This window comes from Solenopsis invicta, unplaced genomic scaffold (assembly GCF_016802725.1).
Source record: "Solenopsis invicta isolate M01_SB unplaced genomic scaffold, UNIL_Sinv_3.0 scaffold_97, whole genome shotgun sequence".
Lineage (NCBI taxonomy): Eukaryota > Metazoa > Arthropoda > Insecta > Hymenoptera > Formicidae > Solenopsis > Solenopsis invicta.
Window position 1 is genome coordinate 153190 of NW_024105412.1, and position 22568 is coordinate 175757.

Here is a 22568-nt window from a genome sequence, read left to right on the forward strand (position 1 = left end):
CGATTTCTGCTGCCAGTCTGCTGTCAGATTGTGTTGCGCAGGTTGTGTTTGATTTCTACCACCAATCTGACAATAGTATTTGCTCGAGTTTTGCTGGAATTAAATGCCAACAATTTCTGTCCTATTTCTAACAGCAATTTGCTGACACCGCAGATATTGCAGAGTTTGTGTGAAATCTGTTGCTTTTCTAGCAACAGAAATTGATAGCAGACTCTCCAAATGATTTGTTTGTTCAGGTTGTTTGGCTGACAGGGTATGTACAGTTCAACTTGCATTTAAAAATATAATTTTTAAACAATAAAATCTCTATTTTGTTAAATCTCTATGGAGAGATTTTGTCAAGATAAACAAGACGAATCTTTGAAGTTTCAAACCGTTATATATATGTACACAAGTTCTAAATAAGTTCTTTAACTATTTTCTAAATACCATTTATTTAATGTAATATATAGAATAAAATTGTTTAATTTTTACAATACCTTAAATATTTAAATAATATAATAAAATTTAAATAATTATAACCAATTTAATTTAAGGAGACGATGCGTTGTGTAGGACGAAACTATCCGTTTTGATGTTCCTCTTTTTCATCGGTCAACGAATCAATGTTCTTATATACTTTTTCTCATATAATTTACTATCTTGATTATATTTTTTTTATATGGACACTTTCTAACTTTTAATTATAGTTTCAGAAAAAAGTTAGTATTTTTTAGCAATCTTGCTTTTGTAATTTTCGATAAAATCAAAAACCTAAACCTAATGACTTTTGCTCGCAACATTATGTTTATTTCAGTCTTCTAATTCAGCATTACAAAGTATTTGTAAAATGTGCACATTATTTTATTGCTTCTTTTTTTGTAAGATTTTTTAACCCTTGTGTTGCCACCCGGGTATCCGGGTACCCATCGGCGTACATTTTGTTGAATAATTTTTTTCGCAAAAAAGATTGGCCAAAATACTCTTGGATCCCCATGATTTGACCGATTCTTTATTAAAATTTTCATTCCATATATTTGAAAAAATTTTTTAACTGAAAAAAGTTTGCATTTGGAAAAAAAAACACGTATGAGCCACCCGGGTACCCAGATAGGAAGAACATGATTTTCACATAGCATATCGTAAAAATATAATAATAATAATATATATTTATTTCAAATTGTTTATTTATTGTATGTACTATAGCAATAATAAGAAATATCATATTTTATACAGATATATTAGAAATCAGTTATTACAGTGTAAACATTTTATGATTTTCGATGTATGCTGATCACAAACGGGCTTATTACAACCAACGCAAGTCTTTCTTGTCTTTCTTCTTTTCCTAATAGGCTGCTCGTTGCAAATGTAGCATGACCCAACTCTTCTGCCACTAGCGTCTCGTTGATAGTTGTCAGTTACTGTCACTTCTGTTATTGACCTTTCAAAATAACTTTCGACTGCGATTTTTGTTGCATTATTTCGCATGACTTGCTGGTTAGAAAATCGCTCTTCTATTATTGGCATGGCTAGTTCTTCTGAGAGTTGGCGTAGAAAAAGTCTGCCTCTGTTAGTTTTTTTTGGAAGCATTTTATTATTTTCATAATAAATAACGTACGCAGCAGCAGCAGCGATATCCAAAATGTTGTAAAAAAACGCTAGCGGCCATCTGCACGTTCGCCGTTGGGTGGAATATCTCATGCACATTTGATCCATGGTGTGAACACCAGCTTTGGTATTGTTATAAAACAAAATGATTTCTGGTTTCATGTGAGATGCATCAGAGATCTGAGCATCACTGTGCATTGTACTGAGAAGAATCACCGCTTTTCTTTTCTTCGGAATATACGAGCAGATCGTAACCTTCTCGTGAAATCCAAAAAGCGTTGATAATAACGGTCTAGAGTTCGACGGTTTCATCTCTTGAGGAATATATGTTTTGTTTTTTTTTCAAAGTACCGACGATAGTGAGTTTCCATGACAATAGACTCTTTACCAACGGTAAGGTCGTGAAAAATCTATCCATGGTAATGTTCCGGCCAGATCCCTTGTAAGCGGCGACCAGTTCTTTCACAACTCGTTCTCCTTGGTTGACTTCTCGAGTATTACCTTGTTTGCCTATATAGAAAATCCCTTTGAGTGGATATGCATTACTTGCATCGCACAACCAAAAAACTTTTAGGCCGTATTTAGCAGGCTTCGATGGCATGTACTGTGTAAACTTTGTTCTTCCTCGAAAAGGAAAGAGCTGTTCGTCGATAGTCAAGTGCTCCGTTGGTCTATACATCGCCGCTAGGTTTGCATTGAGCATATTCCAAATATCAGATATAGGTGCAGCTTTATCATTGGCTGCTCGTTCCTGGCGTGTAGTATAATCATCGAAACGTACAAAACGTAAAAGTGATTGAAATCGTCTTCGTCCCATCGTTGCACGATATAGCGGATACGAATTTTTCTTCCACATTTCATCTATGTGGTCTGTGTTCGAATTATTTGCACCAGCTCCTATCAAGATTCCAAAGAAAGAGTACATTTCATTTACAGTAACTGTCTTCCATACACGCGGATCGTTCTGTCGATGCTTGCTATTAAAATCTTCGTACTCGGCTTTCGCTTTTTTATTTGTGCAACGAACGATAATGTCAACCATTTCCAACGTGATTAATTTTTTGAATGTGCCAGAAATCGTTAACATTTCCGTACTCCTATGCGGTCCAGCTCTTTGCCTAACAATATTTGTAGCCGGAGTTTGATGGTTACAAGGCGGAGTTTTTTTCCAAACCGTTTTATCTTTTGCCACAAAAGTTGTACTAGTACTGTCTGAAACATCTGAAGGTACTTCGTTGTCACTCTCCTTCTCCGTGTCTCTTTCGTCGTCATCGCCTTCTTCATTTCCGCCATCAATTTCGGCTTCGTCATCAACGTAATCTTCATTATCCGATGCTCCAGCATTGACAGATTTCGGATCATTATCGTTGGGAAACCAATCCTCGTCTTCACTGTCCGAAGGGTCATCACATTGGTCATCTTCTTCGCCGATTAATCTCTTCAAACACTCGTCTTTTTCAGCGTCACTGAATCTAATAAATAATAAATAAATTCATGTTTTACAATAATATTAAATTTATAATAATATCAAATATATAATACAAATATTGAATTTTTTATATTTACGTTACCTCATAAACTCAGCTCTCGACACTCCCTCCATCTTTCTATAAAAACAGCGTAAACATACACTAAACGCGCTCAGCAGTGGCCGTACGTCTTGCTTTTTCGAGCGAACGAAAAGAACTGAGCAAAACACTGCTGCAACCAACTGAAGCACGTGGCGCTGTAGTTCTCGAATATTCTCAGGTATGAAAGAACACAAATATCGACCCTTCTGCTTCTCTTTCACGTTTGATCGTACAGGTAGAAGAATTCTTATACCTCTATGCGTTCGACAGACCTTGCTGTCACAGAAACGAGAAATTTACGACGCAGCTACGCACGTTTTATACCGGCTTTAGGACTCGCAAGGTCAATGTACACAATTTAATTGTTATATTCAGATAGAAATACCTTCCTATAGAATATGAATAATTAAATATATTGATCGACATTTTTAGTTACAATGGTCAAGAATTCCTTTTTACCAAGAATTTCATAGGCAGGGTACCCGGGTACCCCGGGTGGCAGATACTGTGAGTTTTTTTGGGTGGCAACACAAGGGTTAATTTGTTTCTACAATGACACCAAAGCTGTTAAACTCGTTGATCTGAGGCATTGATGGCAGATTTCCAGACGACAGTCACCAATTCGTTCAGTCACACGATTGAGTGAATCTTTTAAATTTCTGTTGCAATTTCTAACTGTTAGGCATAAATTAAAAAAGTTTATTTTTGTAACTCGTGTAAAATCTAAAAATAATATTTGTACATCCTTCATTAAAGAATAGCTGCTTTGATCAATACGTCTCCTGAGTTAAATGAATAAGAATGCTTACTTGTTTGTGAAGTATTTAACACATCTTCTTTGGAAAAAGACTGTTGCTGGGTTTCGTTTGACACTGTTCTGTAAAATGAAATATTTCAAATAATATTGTATACATTATCATTGATGTAAAAAATTGATATGAAGTGTATATACAGTGCATTTAACATTGTGTCGCGAACAAAAGTCATTTGTTCATAAAAACGCCACTTTTTTCGCTTGGAAACTCTACCAGAGCCACTCGGCAGTCGCTCCTCGACAATTATTTTCATAAAAATATCTCTTAAAGACTTCCACCTTTTGGCAGCATTATCAGCGCTTTTTTCTCCTAAAATACAAAAGACTTAATAAATATCCATTTCAAATATAAATTGATTACAAAGATAAAGTATGTAATTTAATGTATTATATTAACTATTTAATTCAGTGGAAATGTCCTGCCACATTTACTTAGTTAGCTTTTGTCCACGTTGGACAAGAGGCAATCGAAAGTTGTATAGTGGCTCACGCTTTCTTACTTACTCGATCAACCTTTCATCCAAATCACCAGATTGGAAAGAATTAGCCGTCCCAGAAGCTGGTTCAACTAATGTATCCGTCGATGTGCTTGGCTCAGCAACAACTCTTTCCATACCTCTTGGTAAAGCGCTCTTGCGAATTATGTCACCATTTTCTATAAATAGTTATTGTTACACATATTGCAAATTATGTTTAATGTAATGTACAAATAAATTGTTGATAGATTTGTCCTGATACAGCAATAATTTGACAAAAATTTTTTAGTAAGTGAAAGGATGAAATGTTACATTATGCCTTTCCGTATCTTCTGCTGAAAAACGTTCAATATTTTTAACTTGTATTAATACGCCGCGGAGAGGTCTCACGCTCCACATTGACTTGACATAATACAAGATATTATATAAACATTTTAGAATATTCATAATATCATACAAATATTTATATGTTATCGTGATATTTTGACGATATCATGACATTTGTACTATTTCATATGCTGTCAAGTTACTGTGTCTCTTACTTCAGTAATTTTAACTTTAAAATCAAAATTTTCATAAAATTAATACTTTTTATAGAATGAATTTACCACATTGCGGATAAAAATATCTTGTATCACTGTTCACAATGACTTTTTGATATCCTATCACGCATTTGTGATTAATTATATCTTGTTTGTTTATAATGCTTTTGCATATTCCACACATATTTATCAGCTAAAATCAAATATATTTCTTCAATACATTTATATATTGAAAATATATAATTGAATTATAATATATTATTGATTAATTTACTACTTACATCAAGTGAATCGTCCATTTCGCTCAATTTTGCGATTTCGTTTAGCAACAACTTTGAATTACTTTGCACGTGACGCCTGTGACGCTTAGAAGTTGGAAAATTTGAACTTATAAGAGTTGACGCAGAAAGCGCTTGGCACACGTTACGAGCATTAACTGACGCTCATGAAATAGCACCTTAAGTATAGATATTGAATCATTTATTTAATTAAAAATTACAAAACGAACGTTTTGATTCGCTTTGGAGTCATTTTCAGCGTAATAAAAAATAGTACAGGCAATAGCAATAGAAACCGTCATCAGTCATCAAAAATGGGAAGCATCCAAGTCGCCAACGGTTTGACAAATCCATGGTGGCATTTTTAACAGTGAAAATATTGCAAGAGATGACACTTAACTGTATAACTGTCGTGTAATTATTTTGAATCTTGAAAAATTTTTCTAATTGAGACTATATTTTCTTGTCGTGTCGCAAGAAGTGACACTTCACTATATAATTGTCAAATGATTATTTTAGATGTCGAAAAATTATTTTATTTGCGACTGTATGTACTCGTGGATTTCGTTTTGAGCTGATGACAACTAATGAAGCTTGAGATAAGTTGAGATTTTGTCTGTAGAAATTAATTTCTCTTGACGAAGTAAGCACTCAAACGTTTATACTCGTTTCAAACCAACATGTGCTCATGCTTATACTTGTTCTATGTGTGAATTATTTAATAAGAGCGATAACGACAAAATTATGTTAGAGTTAAATGTGTTGATTTTATTTCCAATTTTCTAACTATTAATTTTTCTGCTATAAATTTAACTTTTCTGCAAAGACAAGAAATAAATTAATTAACTCATTACTTACAGGTGTGTTTGAAAATATAAGTAAAAATTATACTTATAAAATTGACGTACAACCTTCAGCTGCGTGCTGAATTAACTCTTGCGTTTCTTTATTCTGCCGTCTTTTTTTTATCCTTTCCATTCCTGATTTGGCTGATAAAGTTTGCGGTTTCCACGGAAATATTGTAGGGTTGTATGACTCTGTCGTTAGGTTTTCAGACTTTTTGCCACCTACGAAATGGTCACTGCAAAAGACCCCGCTAAATTCTTATGGAAAATGGCTTTTGACGGAATTTTCTGAAACTGTGCTATATGATAGTTCTTGATGTGTAGATCAAAAGTCTCAATGGGCACAAGGTCTGAAAAATTATAGTTTTTGAGTTACAGTCGTTCAAAGTTGGCGATTTTGCAGTATAAGACTGCAGTAGTGATCACATAAAGTAGTTTTTGAGAAAGATACGATTCAAACATATTTTTATGACACATAATAAGTGAACATTAATATAAGATTCATCAACATAACGAAATGTAAAAAGATGTAAAAATAAATATATTTTGTGTAACATATAAATAAACATATGTATATATTATATATTATACATATAATTGTAAAAAGTTTATAAATATGCACGTATGTAAGTAGGAAAATATATATACAAGCATAATTATGTATGTACAAAACTTTATACCACTTTATGTGATCACTACTGCAGTCTTATACTGCAAAATCACCAACCTTGAACGACTGTAACGCAAAAACTATAATTTTTCAGACCTTGTGCCCATTAACACTTTTGATCTACACATCAAGAACTATCATATAGCACAGTTTCAGAAAATTCCGTCGAAAACCATTTTCCATAAAGATTCTGCGGGGTCTTTTTGGTATTTTGTGTAGGGGTTCAAACACTTGCCGTGTCTAATTTATAAAAAACAAAAATATAATTAAAATCAATATTTTCAAACACTTTTTTACAATTATTTGCTGTTACTTTCACTTATGTTTCTCGACGCACAGAAATTATCCACTTTTTTTGCCTCTCAAGTTGATGTGGCCGATTGGGAAACAAATAAAACACCAAGTTGGGATTTTTCAATTCTGTATTTGGGCAGCCCGGCACACAGCACAATCTCCCCTTGTTTTTTTTTCGACATAATGAGCACTAACAATTTATAAACACTTCGTTACGATAACTGACAAGAGCTGTCAAATTTTGCGCTGTATTTATTATTATTTCGGCCAACCAAGAACTTGTGCGCTACACCACACGATGGCGTATCAAGCGATGGTTTCGAAGCTAATAAAGAATTGATACTTTGTATTATATTTAATTTTCAGCAATTTTGTTTAATATTATTGTAATACTGCTATTAAAATGTTATTAAAAGAAGAGTAATGAAGTAATGTAAAAAAGAAGGAAGAAAGGAGATTGAAGCGAAGGAGTGTAAAATAGTAATAAAATACAAAAAAATTAAAGAAGGCAGAGAAGGTAAAGATTTAAGAAATTAAAAATGTAACTGAACACGCGTTTTAAGGTTTTTTTAAATAACGAGTAAATATTATGATATTTTGCGATTTTCTGTTATTAAAATGAAATTTTCTTTAATAGAACATTATTTCTTTTAGTAAAAAGTTTAAAAAATGTGCGACAAAGGTAAAGATTGCGTTTTGACAGTTAATAGACATAACTGTTACATGCATCACGAGGCTAATGGTGTAATAATAATATTGTGTTGGTTCTGTTTTCTGTGTTGATGAAGACTTTTCTTTTCCGCTTGGACGACTTCACGATTATTTTAGATAAGATTTATTAAACGTTTTTATTTATAGTTATAATATCATTATAAAGAATTGATACTTTGTGTTATACTTTATTTTCAGCAATTTTGTTTAATATTATTATAATATTGCTATTAAAATGCTATTAAAGGAAAAGTAATGAAATAATGTAAAAAGGAAAGAAGGAAACAGCTTAAATCGAAGAAAAGTGAAATAGTAATAAAACAGAAAGGAGAAAGGAATTATAGAAAGCGGAGAAGGTAAAAATTTAAGAAATTAAGAATGTAATTGAATACGCTTTGGAAGTTCTTTTTAATAACGGATGAATATTATATTTTGCAATTTTCTATTATTAAAATGAAAATTTCTTTAACCCTTTCTAGACGCTAGGTACACATGTGTACCATCAGTTGTACAAACTGTCTTGAAAGAGTTAATAGAACATTATCTCTTTTAGTAAAGAGTTTAAAAAATGTGCGACAAAGGTAAAGAAAAGAAGAGGAATGAAGAAATGTAAAAAGGAAGAAAGGAAGGAGGAAGAATTGAAGGAGTGTAAAATAGGAAATAAATAGAAAGTAGACAGGAATTAAAGAACGCGAAGGAAATTAGGAATTTAGAATAGAAAGGATGAAAAAAATTAAGCGTGCAAATGAACACGGGTTTGAAGATCTTTTTAAATAATGAATAAATGTCACATGATATTTTGACATTTTGTGTTTTAAGAATAAAAATTTTTTAAATAAAACGTTTATTTTTTTTTTTAGTAAAAGTTTAGGAATTTAGAATAGAAAAGATGAAAGAAATTAAGCGTGTAAATGAACATAGGTTTAAAGATTTTTTAAAATAATGGGTAAACATCACATGATATTTTGACATTTTGTGTTCTAAGAATGAAAATATCTTTCCTTTGAACATTATCTCTTTTGTAAGGATTTTCAAAAATGTGCAATAAAGTAAAAAAAAGAAGAGAAATTCATTAATTTAAGAAAGAAGAAAAAAAGGGAGGGAGGGGGAAGAATCGAAGAAATATAAAATAGGAATAAAATAGAAAGGCAAAAGGAATTTAAGAAGGTGGAGAACGTAAATACTTTTAAATCCTGAATATCTTAGGTGATATTTTGACATTTTGTGTCGTAAAAATAAAAACTTCTCCAATAAAATATTATCTGTTAATAAAGTTTTTTAAAAATATGAAGTGAAGATATAGAATAGAATAGAAGAGGAATAGAATAATGTAAAAAGAAAGGATTGCAGAGTGGAAATAAAATTAAATGGAGAAAAGAACTGAAGGTGTTGGAGAAAGTAAAGATTTTTAAATAAAGGATAAATGGAATTAAGACATCAATTGAACACCAGATTAAAGGTTTTGTTTTTTAAATATGGGCGAATATTACATGATATGATATTTTGTGTCATAAAAATACAATTTTTTTAAATGGAATATTATGTATTTTAGTAAAGTTTTTTAAAAATGTAAAATGATAAAGAAAATAAAGGAATAGAATAATATAAAATGGAAGGGAGGGAGGAGGAAGGATCAAAGGAGTGTAGAATGGAAATAAAATTAAAAGAAGAAAGGAATTGAAGATGTTAAAAAAGGTTAAGATTTTTAAATAAAAGATGAATAAAATTAAGACAGCAGTTAAATATCAGTTTAATGGTTGTTTTAAATAATGAGCGAATATTACATGACATTTTGATGTTTTGTGTCATGAGAATAAAAATTTTTGAAATAAATTTTTAACTTTTTTAGTAAATCTTTTCAAAATGTGAAATGACGATAAAGGAAAGAAGATGAATAGAATAATATAAAATGGAAGATAAGAAGGAGGTAGGATTGAAGAAGTGTAGAATGGAAATAATATTCAATGTAGAAAAGAATTAAAGGTGTTGGAGAAGGTAAAGATTTTTGAATAGAATAATAGAGAAAGGATGGAAGGATGGAGAAAGTAACGAAGGAGTGTAGAATGAAAATAAAATTGAAAGGAGAAAGTAATTGAACGTGTTTGAGAAGGTTAAAATTTTTAAATAAAGTATGAATAAAAATGAAGACATCAATTGAACACCAGTTTGAAGGTTCTCTTCTAATAATGTACTACCCATACAGCACAGAAAATTTCAGCAACATTGCAGCAACGTTGCAATGTTGCAGATTGCAATGAAATATTACGGAGACATTGCAGAAACATAAATTAACAATATGTTTGCAATATTGCATGGCATATGCCAGTAATATTCCGGAAACATTGCAATATCATAATTTTTTAATAAAGTGGCAGTAAAAAGCCAATGCAGAATATTCGCATATAATAATATATTAATTTAACTCATCCATAATTATTCATCCGTATTTAGCAAACTAAGGTCGGGCGACGTTACTAGATTTTCCGCTGAATCTCTACATTCCTTAAGAGTACAACTGTCCATTTATCGACTGTAAGTCGACTCATCCAAGTCGTATTTCCAGTTATTATTCCCATATAGTCTTTTCAAGTTAGTCATTTATTTTAAATTATTTATGCTTGTTTATATAAGCAACACAAAGATCTCTTAAAAATTTTTGTAATAATTATCTTCTTAAATATTTATTCATACAATTATATTAAATATTTTAAAATACTAAAATTATTAAAAGAAGTTTGTAAATAATAAGATGCAAGCACACAAATGAACAAAATTCTAGCTCAATGAGTTCCAAAAACACAAAGATATAAATGGCGGATTTATAAAATCTAATTGAAGAAAAGTTCAATTTAAAGACAACAAATATTTTTATCTGCATCTTAGAAAAAATTAATATGCTATTTAAACTTGCTTATATTAATTAAAATTTTAATTAAAATTTGTAATTTTTTTACAACACTCAATATATGTAAAATAAAATAATCTTTGAATACCTATGTAACGTTGGTACTTTTCGGTTCGGCGGAATATAGGGATAGGTCGCTCGGATGTACTCGCCGGATGCTAGGATTTGGGAAATAATAACTTCGTGATTTGTTGTGAGAAATCTAACGGTATAGATATATTTATCTTTAATATAATTCAACTACAAAGGAACATAAATCGTTAAGTGTTTGATTAAACAATATAAACGGAAACGGTGCGCATCGGCGCGAAAGAAAGTGCAAAGATGTTCTCTTTTATAGAACTCAGATACGGAAACAAACTAAATGACTAGAGTGTTCGGTTAAATTACCTTAATGGTCAAACGGACGGACTCAGATATTTCGATAACACTTTAAGCAGAGTTGCCGTGAGGCGGCGAACTCTATGAGCGGTTAGACGGGCCGTGATTGGCCCGTGTGCCGCCCGGTCGCAATCGCGGAATCGGCGGTGCGCGGCGCGGTGAACGGTTTCTGGCTACGTGGGTGTAGCCGACGGCGGAGACCTGCGCGGTCTCTTCCCGCGGGGGTGGACATCCCGTGGGGTACGGTTTTCTGATGGGCCGGACATAAGAAACGGCGGTGGGTTGGTCCCGAGAATACCCAGGAGCGGACGGACGGTTTCGATTGGCCGAGAATACCCGGCCATCGGCACAACGAGAATGTCTGTCGTGGTAAGCGGATCGGATTGGCCGAGCATACCCGGCCATGGGAACGACGAGAATGCCCATCGTACGGTGGAGCGGATTGGCCGAGCATACCCGACCGCGGGAACGACGAGAATACCCGTCGTACGGAGGCGGGAACTAGGATACTCGTTCGCGAGGAGGTGCTCGAGAATGCCCGAGCTAGGAAGCGCCGAGTATGCCCGGCGCTGGAGAGGATTCGGTGAGATCGGTAGTTTGGTGTGATCTCACTTTGGCTGCCCACTGCCGGCTTATATATCGGTCTGCGCGGTCGGACGCACCAATCAGCGCGCGCGGTTGGTGCGTCCGACCCGGTTGGGCCGGCCGGAGTGGGAACGCTTGCCGAACGTGGTGTGTGGCACGCATGGTAGCACGTCATCGCGACAAGATTAGCCGGGCGCACGCACGTGCTCGGTCTAACGCCTTGTAGCCTAGGAATTTTAGGATTTTACTTCGGAGAAAATGCCACCTAGCTAAATTTTTGCACAAACCTTTATTTAGGCATTATAAACAAGGTGCAAAAAGTCCCCATCGATATCATGTTAACTTAAAAAATTATTTGAGGTCAAAGGTCACAAAAATCGATTTTTTGTGAATATCTCGCTTTCTATTAGTCGTACGTCAATTATAGTTATTATAAAAATTGTAGATTGAACTGTTCTCTACAAAAAATGTTTTATACATTTTTTATGTACGAACAACCGTTTCACGTTATACGGCCAACAAAGTGTCCGCAGAACAATAATAGAAATACGTTCGTTTCCATACCACCTTCGAGGTAGAAGATAAGGCGCATTTTTTTCACATGGTTTCCCTTGTAGGCTTAATCCATATTTTCTAAAAAATAAATAAAATTAACTAAATTATACAGTGGATGGTGTATTAACGAAGAGTCAAAATTGAAGTTATGAAGCATAAAAGTAAAAATGTGATGTCAATCAAGTTGCGCAAAAGTTGTCATAGCGCAAATAAAAAATGTTCCTCTTGCGTTGCAGTAAATAAATAAAATTATTCTTCCTCATTATTGCTGTGAATTTCAGGCATTTCTTCTATATATACTTTTTCTTCTACTTTGCCTTGCATATTTTTATTTTCTTCTGATATGAAAAAATATGTGGTTTGAATTTTATAATATTCTGATTTTTCTAGGTTAATATCGTCATCAGGAGTGACATTAAAGCATGATTGACTACGACAATGACCACAACCTTTTGTACAATTACAAAAAATTGTGTTGAGAAGTGCATCCGGCGCAGATGATAATGAAGTTTTTATGGGCTCTAATAAATAATTATTTATTACCCATCCCCACTGTTCAGGATTTATCTCATTACCTAACTTAACCAAGTTTGTAATAGGTAATAGACGCGATATACAGGGTGATTCAAAATAACCTATTGGTCCCGAAGCTGGCATATTCGTAATCGAATTCTGAGACGATTTTTCCTTTTGCAAAAATTTGTCCGGAGCTTAGTTTTCAAGTTACAATAAGAATTAGTTAGCGTATAACGGGTTGGATACAAATGGTAGACAGGGCGGCGCGACTTACTGTTACCCGCGGGTGTTTCAGTGGGGTACCTCCTGCGCTCAAATGACTGACAAAAGTACATGGACAACATATTTCTACGTAAACTCTCTCTCTCTCTCTCTCTCTCTCTCTCTCTCTATCACTTTAATTATGCTACATTTAACTTGTCAAATTTTGATCTGTCATCCGGCCGTCAAATATCGGGATGATCGTGAAATCTTCAAGTTTACATTATTATAATAAATGTACATACGCCCGCGAATAATAAAATTTAATGCAAATTAGATTACTTAAATGTGTACTTGCAAGTTAAAAGTAGCACGTTTAAAACGTACAAGAAGAGAAGAAAGGGGAGGGAGAGAGAGGGGGGGGGTGGAACTAGTTTAAATACGTTTATTCACGCACCATCCCATACGGCGATCAGCTAATTGTCCTATTTAAACTTTCTCTCTCTCTCTCTCTCTTTCTCTCTCACTTTAATTATGCTACATTTAACTTGTCAAATATCGATCTCCGTCATCCGGCCGTCAAATATCGGGATGATGGTAAAATCTTCAAGTTTACATTATTATAATGAATGTATATACACCTGCAAATAATAAAATTTAATGCAAATTAGATTACTTAAATGTGCACTTGCAAGTTAAAAGTAGCACTTTTAAAACGCACAAGAAGTGAAGAAAGGGGCGAGAGAGACAGAGTGAGAGAGAGAGAGAGAGAGTGACGGGGAGAAGAGAGGGCTTCAAATAAGTTTAAGCACGTTTACTCACGCACACGGCGATCAGCTTATTGTTTCCACGATGCGACAGTTCAATTTAAATTTGTCTTTTATCCAGATCTATCCCTCGAAGTTGTTTTACCACATTTCACCACATTTATACTATTTACTCGGCACTTGATCGATGAACGCGGAACTACACGACGAACCGATCGATCGATTTTATTAATTTCTATTAATCACTACTCTAATCACTACAATCATTCGATGCGTTAAAATTACTCGAAGAAACATGTGTCTACGTTACGATCACACAACACGTGTTCCTTCGACGATATCAAGCAGTCGACTGGATGTTATTGGTTATGTCGTTATAAGAGTCTCGAACGATTGGTTAAAGCCATAAGTCAAAACGCGGCAATTTGAAATGAAAATATTGGTTAATACGATTTACATCAATACAATTTTATCAGAAAAATGTTGCAAATGCATGTTTATCATTATTTGTTAAAAATTGTAAATATGATCCATAAGTGACTCTTTATCTAGATAATTGTTATTTATTCAAAATATTCAAGAAATGATTGTATTAAAATCAATTTCTTCTAAATATTTTTTTGTTTTTTATTTTTTATTATTTGCAAAAACTGAAAATATTCCTCGAAATAAAATATTTGCTTGTCCTGAAAAGGGCAGATTATCCATTGCTGCAAGGAGATTTCAAGAATTATATTCTTGAAGTTTTCTTCATAATAAATGTTCAAAGTGGCCACCGTCCATTGTAATGCAGGCTCTCATGCGTCGTAATAAATTTATTTGCATCTTCTCCAGAATGTCATCGTCGATGCTCCAAATGACATGATGCAGCTTGTCATTTAAATCCTCGACATCTTCGGGAAGCTTTCTGTAAATAATTTCTTTACAGTATCCCCACAGAAAAAAATCCAACGGATTGAGGTCCGGGGATCTTGCGAGCCAACGTATTGGGCCGTAACGGCCTATCCAACGGCCAGGAAATTGTGCATTTAAGTAATTTGTTACTATTCTGGCATTATGTGATCCAGCGCCATCTTGTTGGAATATAATTTTATTCCTGTTTGCTAACGGAATTTCTTCTAAGAAGTCTGGAATATTTTCAGTTAAAAATTTTATGTACGACGCGCCATTTAAAATGTCGGGCAGAATTATATTCTTGAAGTTTTCTTCATAATAAATGTTCAAAGTATCCATTGTAATGTAGGCTCTCATGCGTCGTAATAAATTTATTTGCATCTTCTCCAGAATGTCATCGTCGATACTCCAAATGGCATGATGCAGTAATGGATAATTTGCCCTTTTCAGGGCAACCAAATATTTTATTTCGAGGAATATTTTCAGTTTTTGCAAATAATAAAAAATAAAAAACAAAAAAAATATTTTGAAGAAATTGATTTTTATACAATCATTTCTTGAATATTTTAAATAAATAACCCAATATGTTTGTGCCCATGACTCCTGCCCATACGTTTAATTTCCATCGTGTTTGGAAATTTCTGGCTCGAGTTACTCGAGGATTCTCGTCACTCCACATATGCATATTGTGAGAGTTAAAAATTCCTTCTCGTGTAAACAGCGATTCGTCGCTGAATATCACATGAGAAGGAAATTTAGGATTCTCGTCTACTCTTAAAAAATTTTTGCAAAATGTTCTTTGTAGATAATCCTCTTCTCGTAATTTTTGCACGCGAGTATAATGATAATCTTGTCGCGTGTTGCGGGTGACGTATCACACAACGTTCTGATTCGACGGGGGAGGTGCGGTGGGAGGAATCGACCTCCCGCGAAGACCGTTAAATAGGATGCAGCGATCGGTGCTCTCGTCAATCCTTCGATCGTTAGATCCATCGTCAGGACGATACATGATATTGCAGCATACACAAACGAAGAGTACTACGATATGCTGATGGCACTTGGTGAATGCCAGGTCCAACCCTACGTTGCTGCAAGGAGATATCAAGAATTATATCCGAATAGACCAAGGCATCCGACGGCGGTCATTATAATTGGAGCATCTCAACGGTTGTTCGAAACCGGAAGTGTCTTACCGAAAAAAAATGATTACGGTAGACATCGCAACGAAAGAAATTTGTGAAGTGTAGAGAGAGTCCTTTGTGCTGTCGAACAAGAGCTTGAACCAATTGTTCGGGTCATTGCTCGGGAACACGATCTACCTTACTCTACAGTTCAAAGAATTCTGAAAGAAGGAAAATTGCACGCTTATCATTATATTCGCGTGCAAGAATTACGAGAGGAGGATTATCTACAAAGAACAACATTTTGTGAAAATTTTTTAAGAAGAGTAGATGAGGATCCTGAATTTCCTTCTCGTGTGATATTCAGCGACGAATTGCTGTTTACACGAAAAGGAATTTTTAACTCTCATAATATGCATATGTGGAGTGACGAGAAACTCGAGTAACGACGAGAATGTCGAGTAACTCGAGCCAGAAATTTCCAAACACGATGGAAATTAAACGTATGGGCAGGAATCATGGGCACAAACATATTGGGTCCAGTAATTCTGCCCGACATTTTAAATGGCGCGTCGTACATGGAATTTTTATCTGAAAATATTCCAGACTTTTTAGAAGAAATTCCATTAGCAAACAGGAATAAAATTATATTCCAACAAGATGGCACTTGACCACATAATGCCAGAATAGTAACAAATTACTTAAATGCACAATTTCCTGTCCGTTGGATGGGCCGTTACGGCCCAATACGTTGGCCCGCAAGATCCCCGGACCTCAATCCGTTCGATTTTTTCCTGTGGGGATACTGTAAAGAAATTATTTACAGAAAGCTTCCCGAAGACGTCGAGGATTTAAATGACAAGCTGCATCATGGCATTTGGAGTATCGACAATGACATTCTGGAGAAGATGCAAATAAATTTATTACGACGCATGAGAGCCTGCATTACAATGGACGGTGGCCACTTCGAACATTTATTATGAAGAAAACTTCAAGAATATAATTCCTGAAATCTCCTTGCAGCAATGGATAATCTACCCTTTTCAGGGCAACCAAATATTTTATTTTGAGGAATATTTTCAGTTTTTGCAAATAATAAAAAAACAAAAAAATATTTAGAAGAAAGTGATTTTGATACAATCATTTCTTGAATATTTTGAATAAATAACAATTATCTAGATAAAGAGTCACTTATGGATCATACAATTTTTAACAAATAATGATAAACATGCATTTGCAACATTTTTCTGATAAATTGTATTGATGTAAATCGTATTAACCAATATTTTCATTTTAAATTGCCGCGTTTTGACTTATGGCTTTAACCAATCGTTCGAGACTCTTATAACGACATAACCAATAACATCCAGTCGACTGCTTGATATCGTCGAATGAACACGTGTTGTATGATCGTAACGTAGACACGTGTTTCTTCGAGTAATTTTAACGCATCGAATGATTGTAGTGATTAGAGTAGTGATTAATAGAAATTAATCCTTAAACACGTAAGTGGGTCTGAAAGACACCATATGAAGTTTTGAATGCTTGCTATGTGAAGACGGAATGAGATAGGAGGTTCGGACCAAGATGTAAAAAATGTTTGAAATTTCTTTCAATTGATATAGTTGATCAACTTTTTTGGTCAACTAGAATTCGAACAGCACAGCAGCAAAGTTTTGTTAGGGTCAAAACGACCCATATAGTGTGTAAGTGAAACTTTTTTTGTGAGTTTTTACATAAAAAATCTGGACAAAATACGTTCGAACAGGTTGATTTGCAGATGTCACTCGCATATACTCTATCTAAAGTTGGAATCCTATAAAATGTTGTAGAAAAAAAGAGTTTTTCCGAAATATATCATGAAACCCATCAATTTTCAATTTTAGACACGATTTAATCAAAAATTCCTCATATTCGCCTTGTTACGGTAAGTACATTTTTTAATAGAAATGACAATAATATAATTTTTTTGAAAGTATGAATCTTTAGCTTTAAAACGCCGTATTGTAAAGTTCTTTAAAGTTTTTTGTTGCAAAGATATGATTTTTTTTTTAAATTGGATTTTTAGATGCCCAAAAATATCTCATATTCTCCATGTTACATAATTATACTTTTTAAAAGAAATGACTTTGCCAAATTTTATTTTGAAAGCGTGACTCTTTAGCTTTAAAACGCCGTATTTGAAAATCCTTAAACGTTTGTTGTTGCAAAGATATGATTTTTTGAAGGAAAAGTGGATTTTTGACCTATTTCTCATTTTTGCTTAATGGTTTTGCTTTTATAACTTCACAATAAATTATTTTTCGGCAATGTCGATTATGCAGTCACACTTCTGAGATTTGGAACTTTTGTTTAAAAAAAAAAATCGTAGAAAAATATTGATTGTAATCAAAATTATAGCTTCTCAAAGTTTAAAAAGTCTCCCAGACTCAAAAATGTGTTTCCGTATTTTACAAGATCGGTGTGTTTAAGGGTTAATAAAATCGATCGATCGGTTTGTCGCGTAGTTCCGCGTTCATCGATCAAGTGCCGAGTAAATAGTATAAATGTGGTAAAATAACTTAGAGAGATAAATTTGGATAAAGGACAAATTTAAATTGAACTGTCGCATCGTGGAAACAATAAGCTGATCGCCGTGTGAGTAGACGTGCTTAAACTTGTTTGAAGTCCCCTCTTCCCCCCGTCTCTGTCTCTCTTTCTCTCTCTCTCACTTTATCTCTCTTGCCCCTTTCTTCCCTTCTTGTGCGTTTTAAAAGTGCTACTCTTAACTTGCAAGTGCATATTTAAGTAATCTAATTTGCATTAAATTTTATTATTTGCGGGCGTATGTGCATTCATTATAATAATATAAACTTGAAGATTTTACTATCATCCCGATATTTGACGGCCGGATGACGGAGATCGATATTTGACAAGTTAAATGTAGCATAATTAAAGTGAGTGAAAAAGAGAGAGAGAGAGAGAGAGAGGAAGTTTAAATAGGACAATAAGCTGTTCGCCGTATGGGATGGTGCGTGAATAAACGTGCTTAAACTAGTTCAAACACCTCCCCCCCTCTCTCTCTCCCTCCCTACCCTTTCTTCTTTTCTTGTACGTTTTAAACGTGCTACTTTTAACTTGCAAGTGCACATTTAAGTAATCTAATTTGCATTAAATTTTGTTATTCGCGGGCGTATGTACATTTATTATAATAATGTAAACTTGAGGGTTTCACGATCATCCCGATATTTGACGGCCGGATGACAGATCAAAATTTGACAAGTTAAATGTAGCATAATTAAAGTGTCAGAGAGAGAGAGAGAGAGAGAGAGAGTTTAAATAAAAATGTGCTGTCCATGTACTTTTGTCAGTCATTTGAGCGCAGGAGGTGTCCCACTGAAACACCCGCGTGTAACAGTAAGTCGCGCCGCCCCTGTCTACCACTTGTATCCGACCCGTTATACGCTAACTAATTCTTATTGTACTTTGAAAACTAAGCTCCGGACAAATTTTTGCAAAAAGAAAAATCGTCTCAGAATTCGATTACGAATATGCCAGCTTCGGGACCAATAGGTTATTTTGAATCACCCTGTAGATGCTGTTGAACGGCTGCAACTGTTGCTGGGAATAAAAATAATTTGACAGGTGTATTGAATCTTGTCAATTTAGCGAAGCTCAAGTATCGATAGTTATTAAATCAAGATTCTGTGATTAGAGCTCTATACATCGCCAAGAGAAGACGTACTCCATTATTCACAATTACATTTAGTGGGCAATTTTCCGGATAAATACTTCTGCTGAACGCTGTAAATCTTGACGTTTCTTTAATAACTTTAAAGCTTTTATTTTTCCTTTGTTGAAGAGTGCAGAAGTCGTATCACATCCAGTGATAGCATGTAAAAATAAAAGATGTTTTTTACAATAAGTTTAATTGCCGATGCTATCAGAAGAATATATTTGGTTGACGTTTTTACTTTTATCCTTCTTGACTTCAATTTTAATTCTTTATTGACATAACCACTGTATATTTTAATTTTGTTTATTTTTTACAAAATAAGGATTAGGCTATAGGAGAGACCATGTAAAAAAAAGCGCCTTAAATTTTATCTCAAAGGTGATGTGGAAACAAATGTATTGCTATTATTGTTCTGCGGACACTTTGTTGGCCGTATAACGTGAAAACAATTGTTTGTACATGAAAAATGTATAGAACATTTTTTGTAGAAAACAGTTTAATCTCCAATTTTCATAATAACCGTAATTGACGTACAACTAATAAGAAGCAAGATATTAACAAAAAATCGATTTTTGTGACCTTTGACCTCGAAAAATTTTTGAAGCTAACACGATATCGATAAGGACCGAGGGGGAATTCACAACCCAAAATTTTGTACACCAATGCCGATTTTTGGCATTGCTGTAAAACACTGCCGACATTTTTGTACACTGCCGACAATGCTTATTGTTAGTCAATGCCTACAATGCCGTCAATCCTATATTAAAATTAAGGCAATGCCATGCAATTATGAACACTACCGCGTGCCCATTATCATACGCCAATGCCTGCACAAGAATTCTAAAGCTTTCCCGAAGTATTCAAAAATTTTTGTGCTCAACCCCATGATCGACTCTGAAGTGAGCTCACCACTCCCCAACCACTGACGACAATGCCGTCAATATTATAGGTCACTGCTTACTTTTTTCGGCAGTCCACTGCCGAAATTTTGTACACCAATGCCGGCTGTGAATTTCCCCTCGATAAGGACTTTTTGCACCTTGTTTATAATGCCTAAATAAAGTTGTGTGCAAAAATTTAGATAGGTGGTAATTTTTCCGAAGTAAGCCTCTTTTTTGATCTAAAGTTCCTGGGCTTTTGTGTCCGGCGTTTGAACCGGAGTGGCGGTGGAGGGACGTAACGTTACACTTATATTATATAAAGGTAAAGATTTGTAAATAAATAACAAAAGAAATTAAAAATACAATTAAACGTTAGTTTGAGGACTCTTTTAATAATGAATGAATATTATATCACATGTTATGAGGTTTTGTGTTATAGAAATAAAAATTTCTTTAATCGAACATTTATCTCTTTTAGTAAAGATTTTAAAATATGTGCAATGAGGGTAGAGAAACGAAGAGACATGAAATAATGTAAGAAGGAAGGAGAAAGAATTATGAGAGTGTAAAATAAATAAAAAATATAAAGCAGAAAAGAATGAATTAAAGTAGGTGGAGAAGGTAAAGTTCTAAATAAAGTACGAAAGAAATAAGGAATGTAATTGTACACGAATTTGGAGGTTTCTTTAATAATGGATGCATATTATGGTTGATATTTTGTTTTAAAAATTACTATTTTATTAACCTAACATTATCTGTTTTAGTAAAAAATTTAAAAAAATGTGTGAAATAATGTAAGGAAGAAGAAAGAAGAATTGTGAGAGTGTAAAATAGGAAAAAAGTAGAGAGTAGAGAGGATTTAAAGAAGGCTGAGTTTTTTATATAAAGGATTTATAAAGATTTTTATATATAGGATTTATAAAGATTTTTAAATAAAAGACAAAAGATTTTTAAATAAAGGACAAAAGAAATTAAGAATTCAATTGAACACGAGTTTGAAGATTTTTTTTAATGATCACGTATATTTCAGAAAATAAATTTCAGAAGTGAACTTTTCATTATGATATCTTTGTAGAATTATTTTTTCTATCCGTAGAATACGGATAGAAAAAATAAAAACATTTTTATTATAGAACTTTACCCATCGTTTGAGAGTATTTAGAACTTGATCGATTCAGAAGTTATTGAGATATGATAATCTTGTGTGCTTGGAAGTTGATTACTTGTGTATAATATTTGTTTTTAATACAAAAATGTAATCGTATTACGTGCTAAGTATAAATGTTATTGTATATTAAATATAAAATAAAAATTTTAAGTTGGTATAGATCTTGGTTATATAAACAACATAAAAGAGTTGTACATACGAGTATCTATTACAATAATGTGATATTAACGTATACTATTAATGATAATTTTATAGACATTTACCCTATCAGGAAACAATATCTTTTAAATGTTTTTTAAATATTTAAAAAACGTTATAATAAAGAATAAATATTTAAAAAACATTTCAAAAACATTGTCTACTGATAGGGTAATAATAAATCAAATCATATTTTATTTTTATTTATTTATAATTATCAAGAACATCTGGTTCAACAACTGGTGTTCTTATAGACAAAGACTGGTTGCGTTTTAAAAACGCTATTAACCAATCAACTCCTGCTTCTTTATTATTATGCCACGATTGCGGCATAATAACATTGTACTTAAGTGCACAAGCAAATGCTAACTGTCGAACATCTTTTGGCGTTAATCCGTAGTAAATTTTGCTACATTTTGTTAAATAATTCACCAAAGTCTCTTGATCGTTGTTAAAAACTTGTCTATTCTTCTGGTAACCAATTGTAACAGATTCCATAGGTATGCACTTTTCCTTTGCTTCGCTTCGTTTTTGTAAGTATCTTCTTAGCGTCATATGACAGTCCAAAATCTTTTGCGATGCCACAAACTGTTTTCGTTTTATCCTCTTCTAAAACAGATGCTGCTTTGTCGTAGATGTCTTGAGATATTTGTCCACGCTCACTCTTTTTTTTATACTTTCTCATCCTGCAAAAAATAACAAATTTATATAATTCAAATTATACCAGTCAGCAAGAAACACGACGGGGCAGATTGTGACAAATCACAAATTAATTATGGTTTGTCACAACCTGCCCCGAGAAAATGTCACTTTTAGCCTCAACACCGAAACTAACCTCTTAAGATTAAATATTAAAATACAAAAATTTGTAAAGCTTATAAAAGTAAGGT

At 33.6% G+C, this 22568-nt stretch overlaps 1 protein-coding gene across 1 annotated transcript; it reads right to left on the reverse strand.

The window, feature by feature from the left end:
- Positions 1 to 1385: 1385 nt before the first annotated feature.
- LOC113003666 (piggyBac transposable element-derived protein 4-like) lies at positions 1386 to 4909 on the reverse strand. Its single transcript, XM_039459613.1, has 2 exons — positions 3621 to 4909; positions 1386 to 3550 (listed from the first exon to the last, which is right to left on the reverse strand). Exon 2 carries the CDS (start codon positions 2675 to 2677, stop codon positions 1883 to 1885), a length of 795 nt encoding a protein of 264 aa, XP_039315547.1. The 5' UTR covers positions 2678 to 3550; positions 3621 to 4909; the 3' UTR covers positions 1386 to 1882.
- Between the last annotated feature and the right edge of the window lie 17659 nt (positions 4910 to 22568).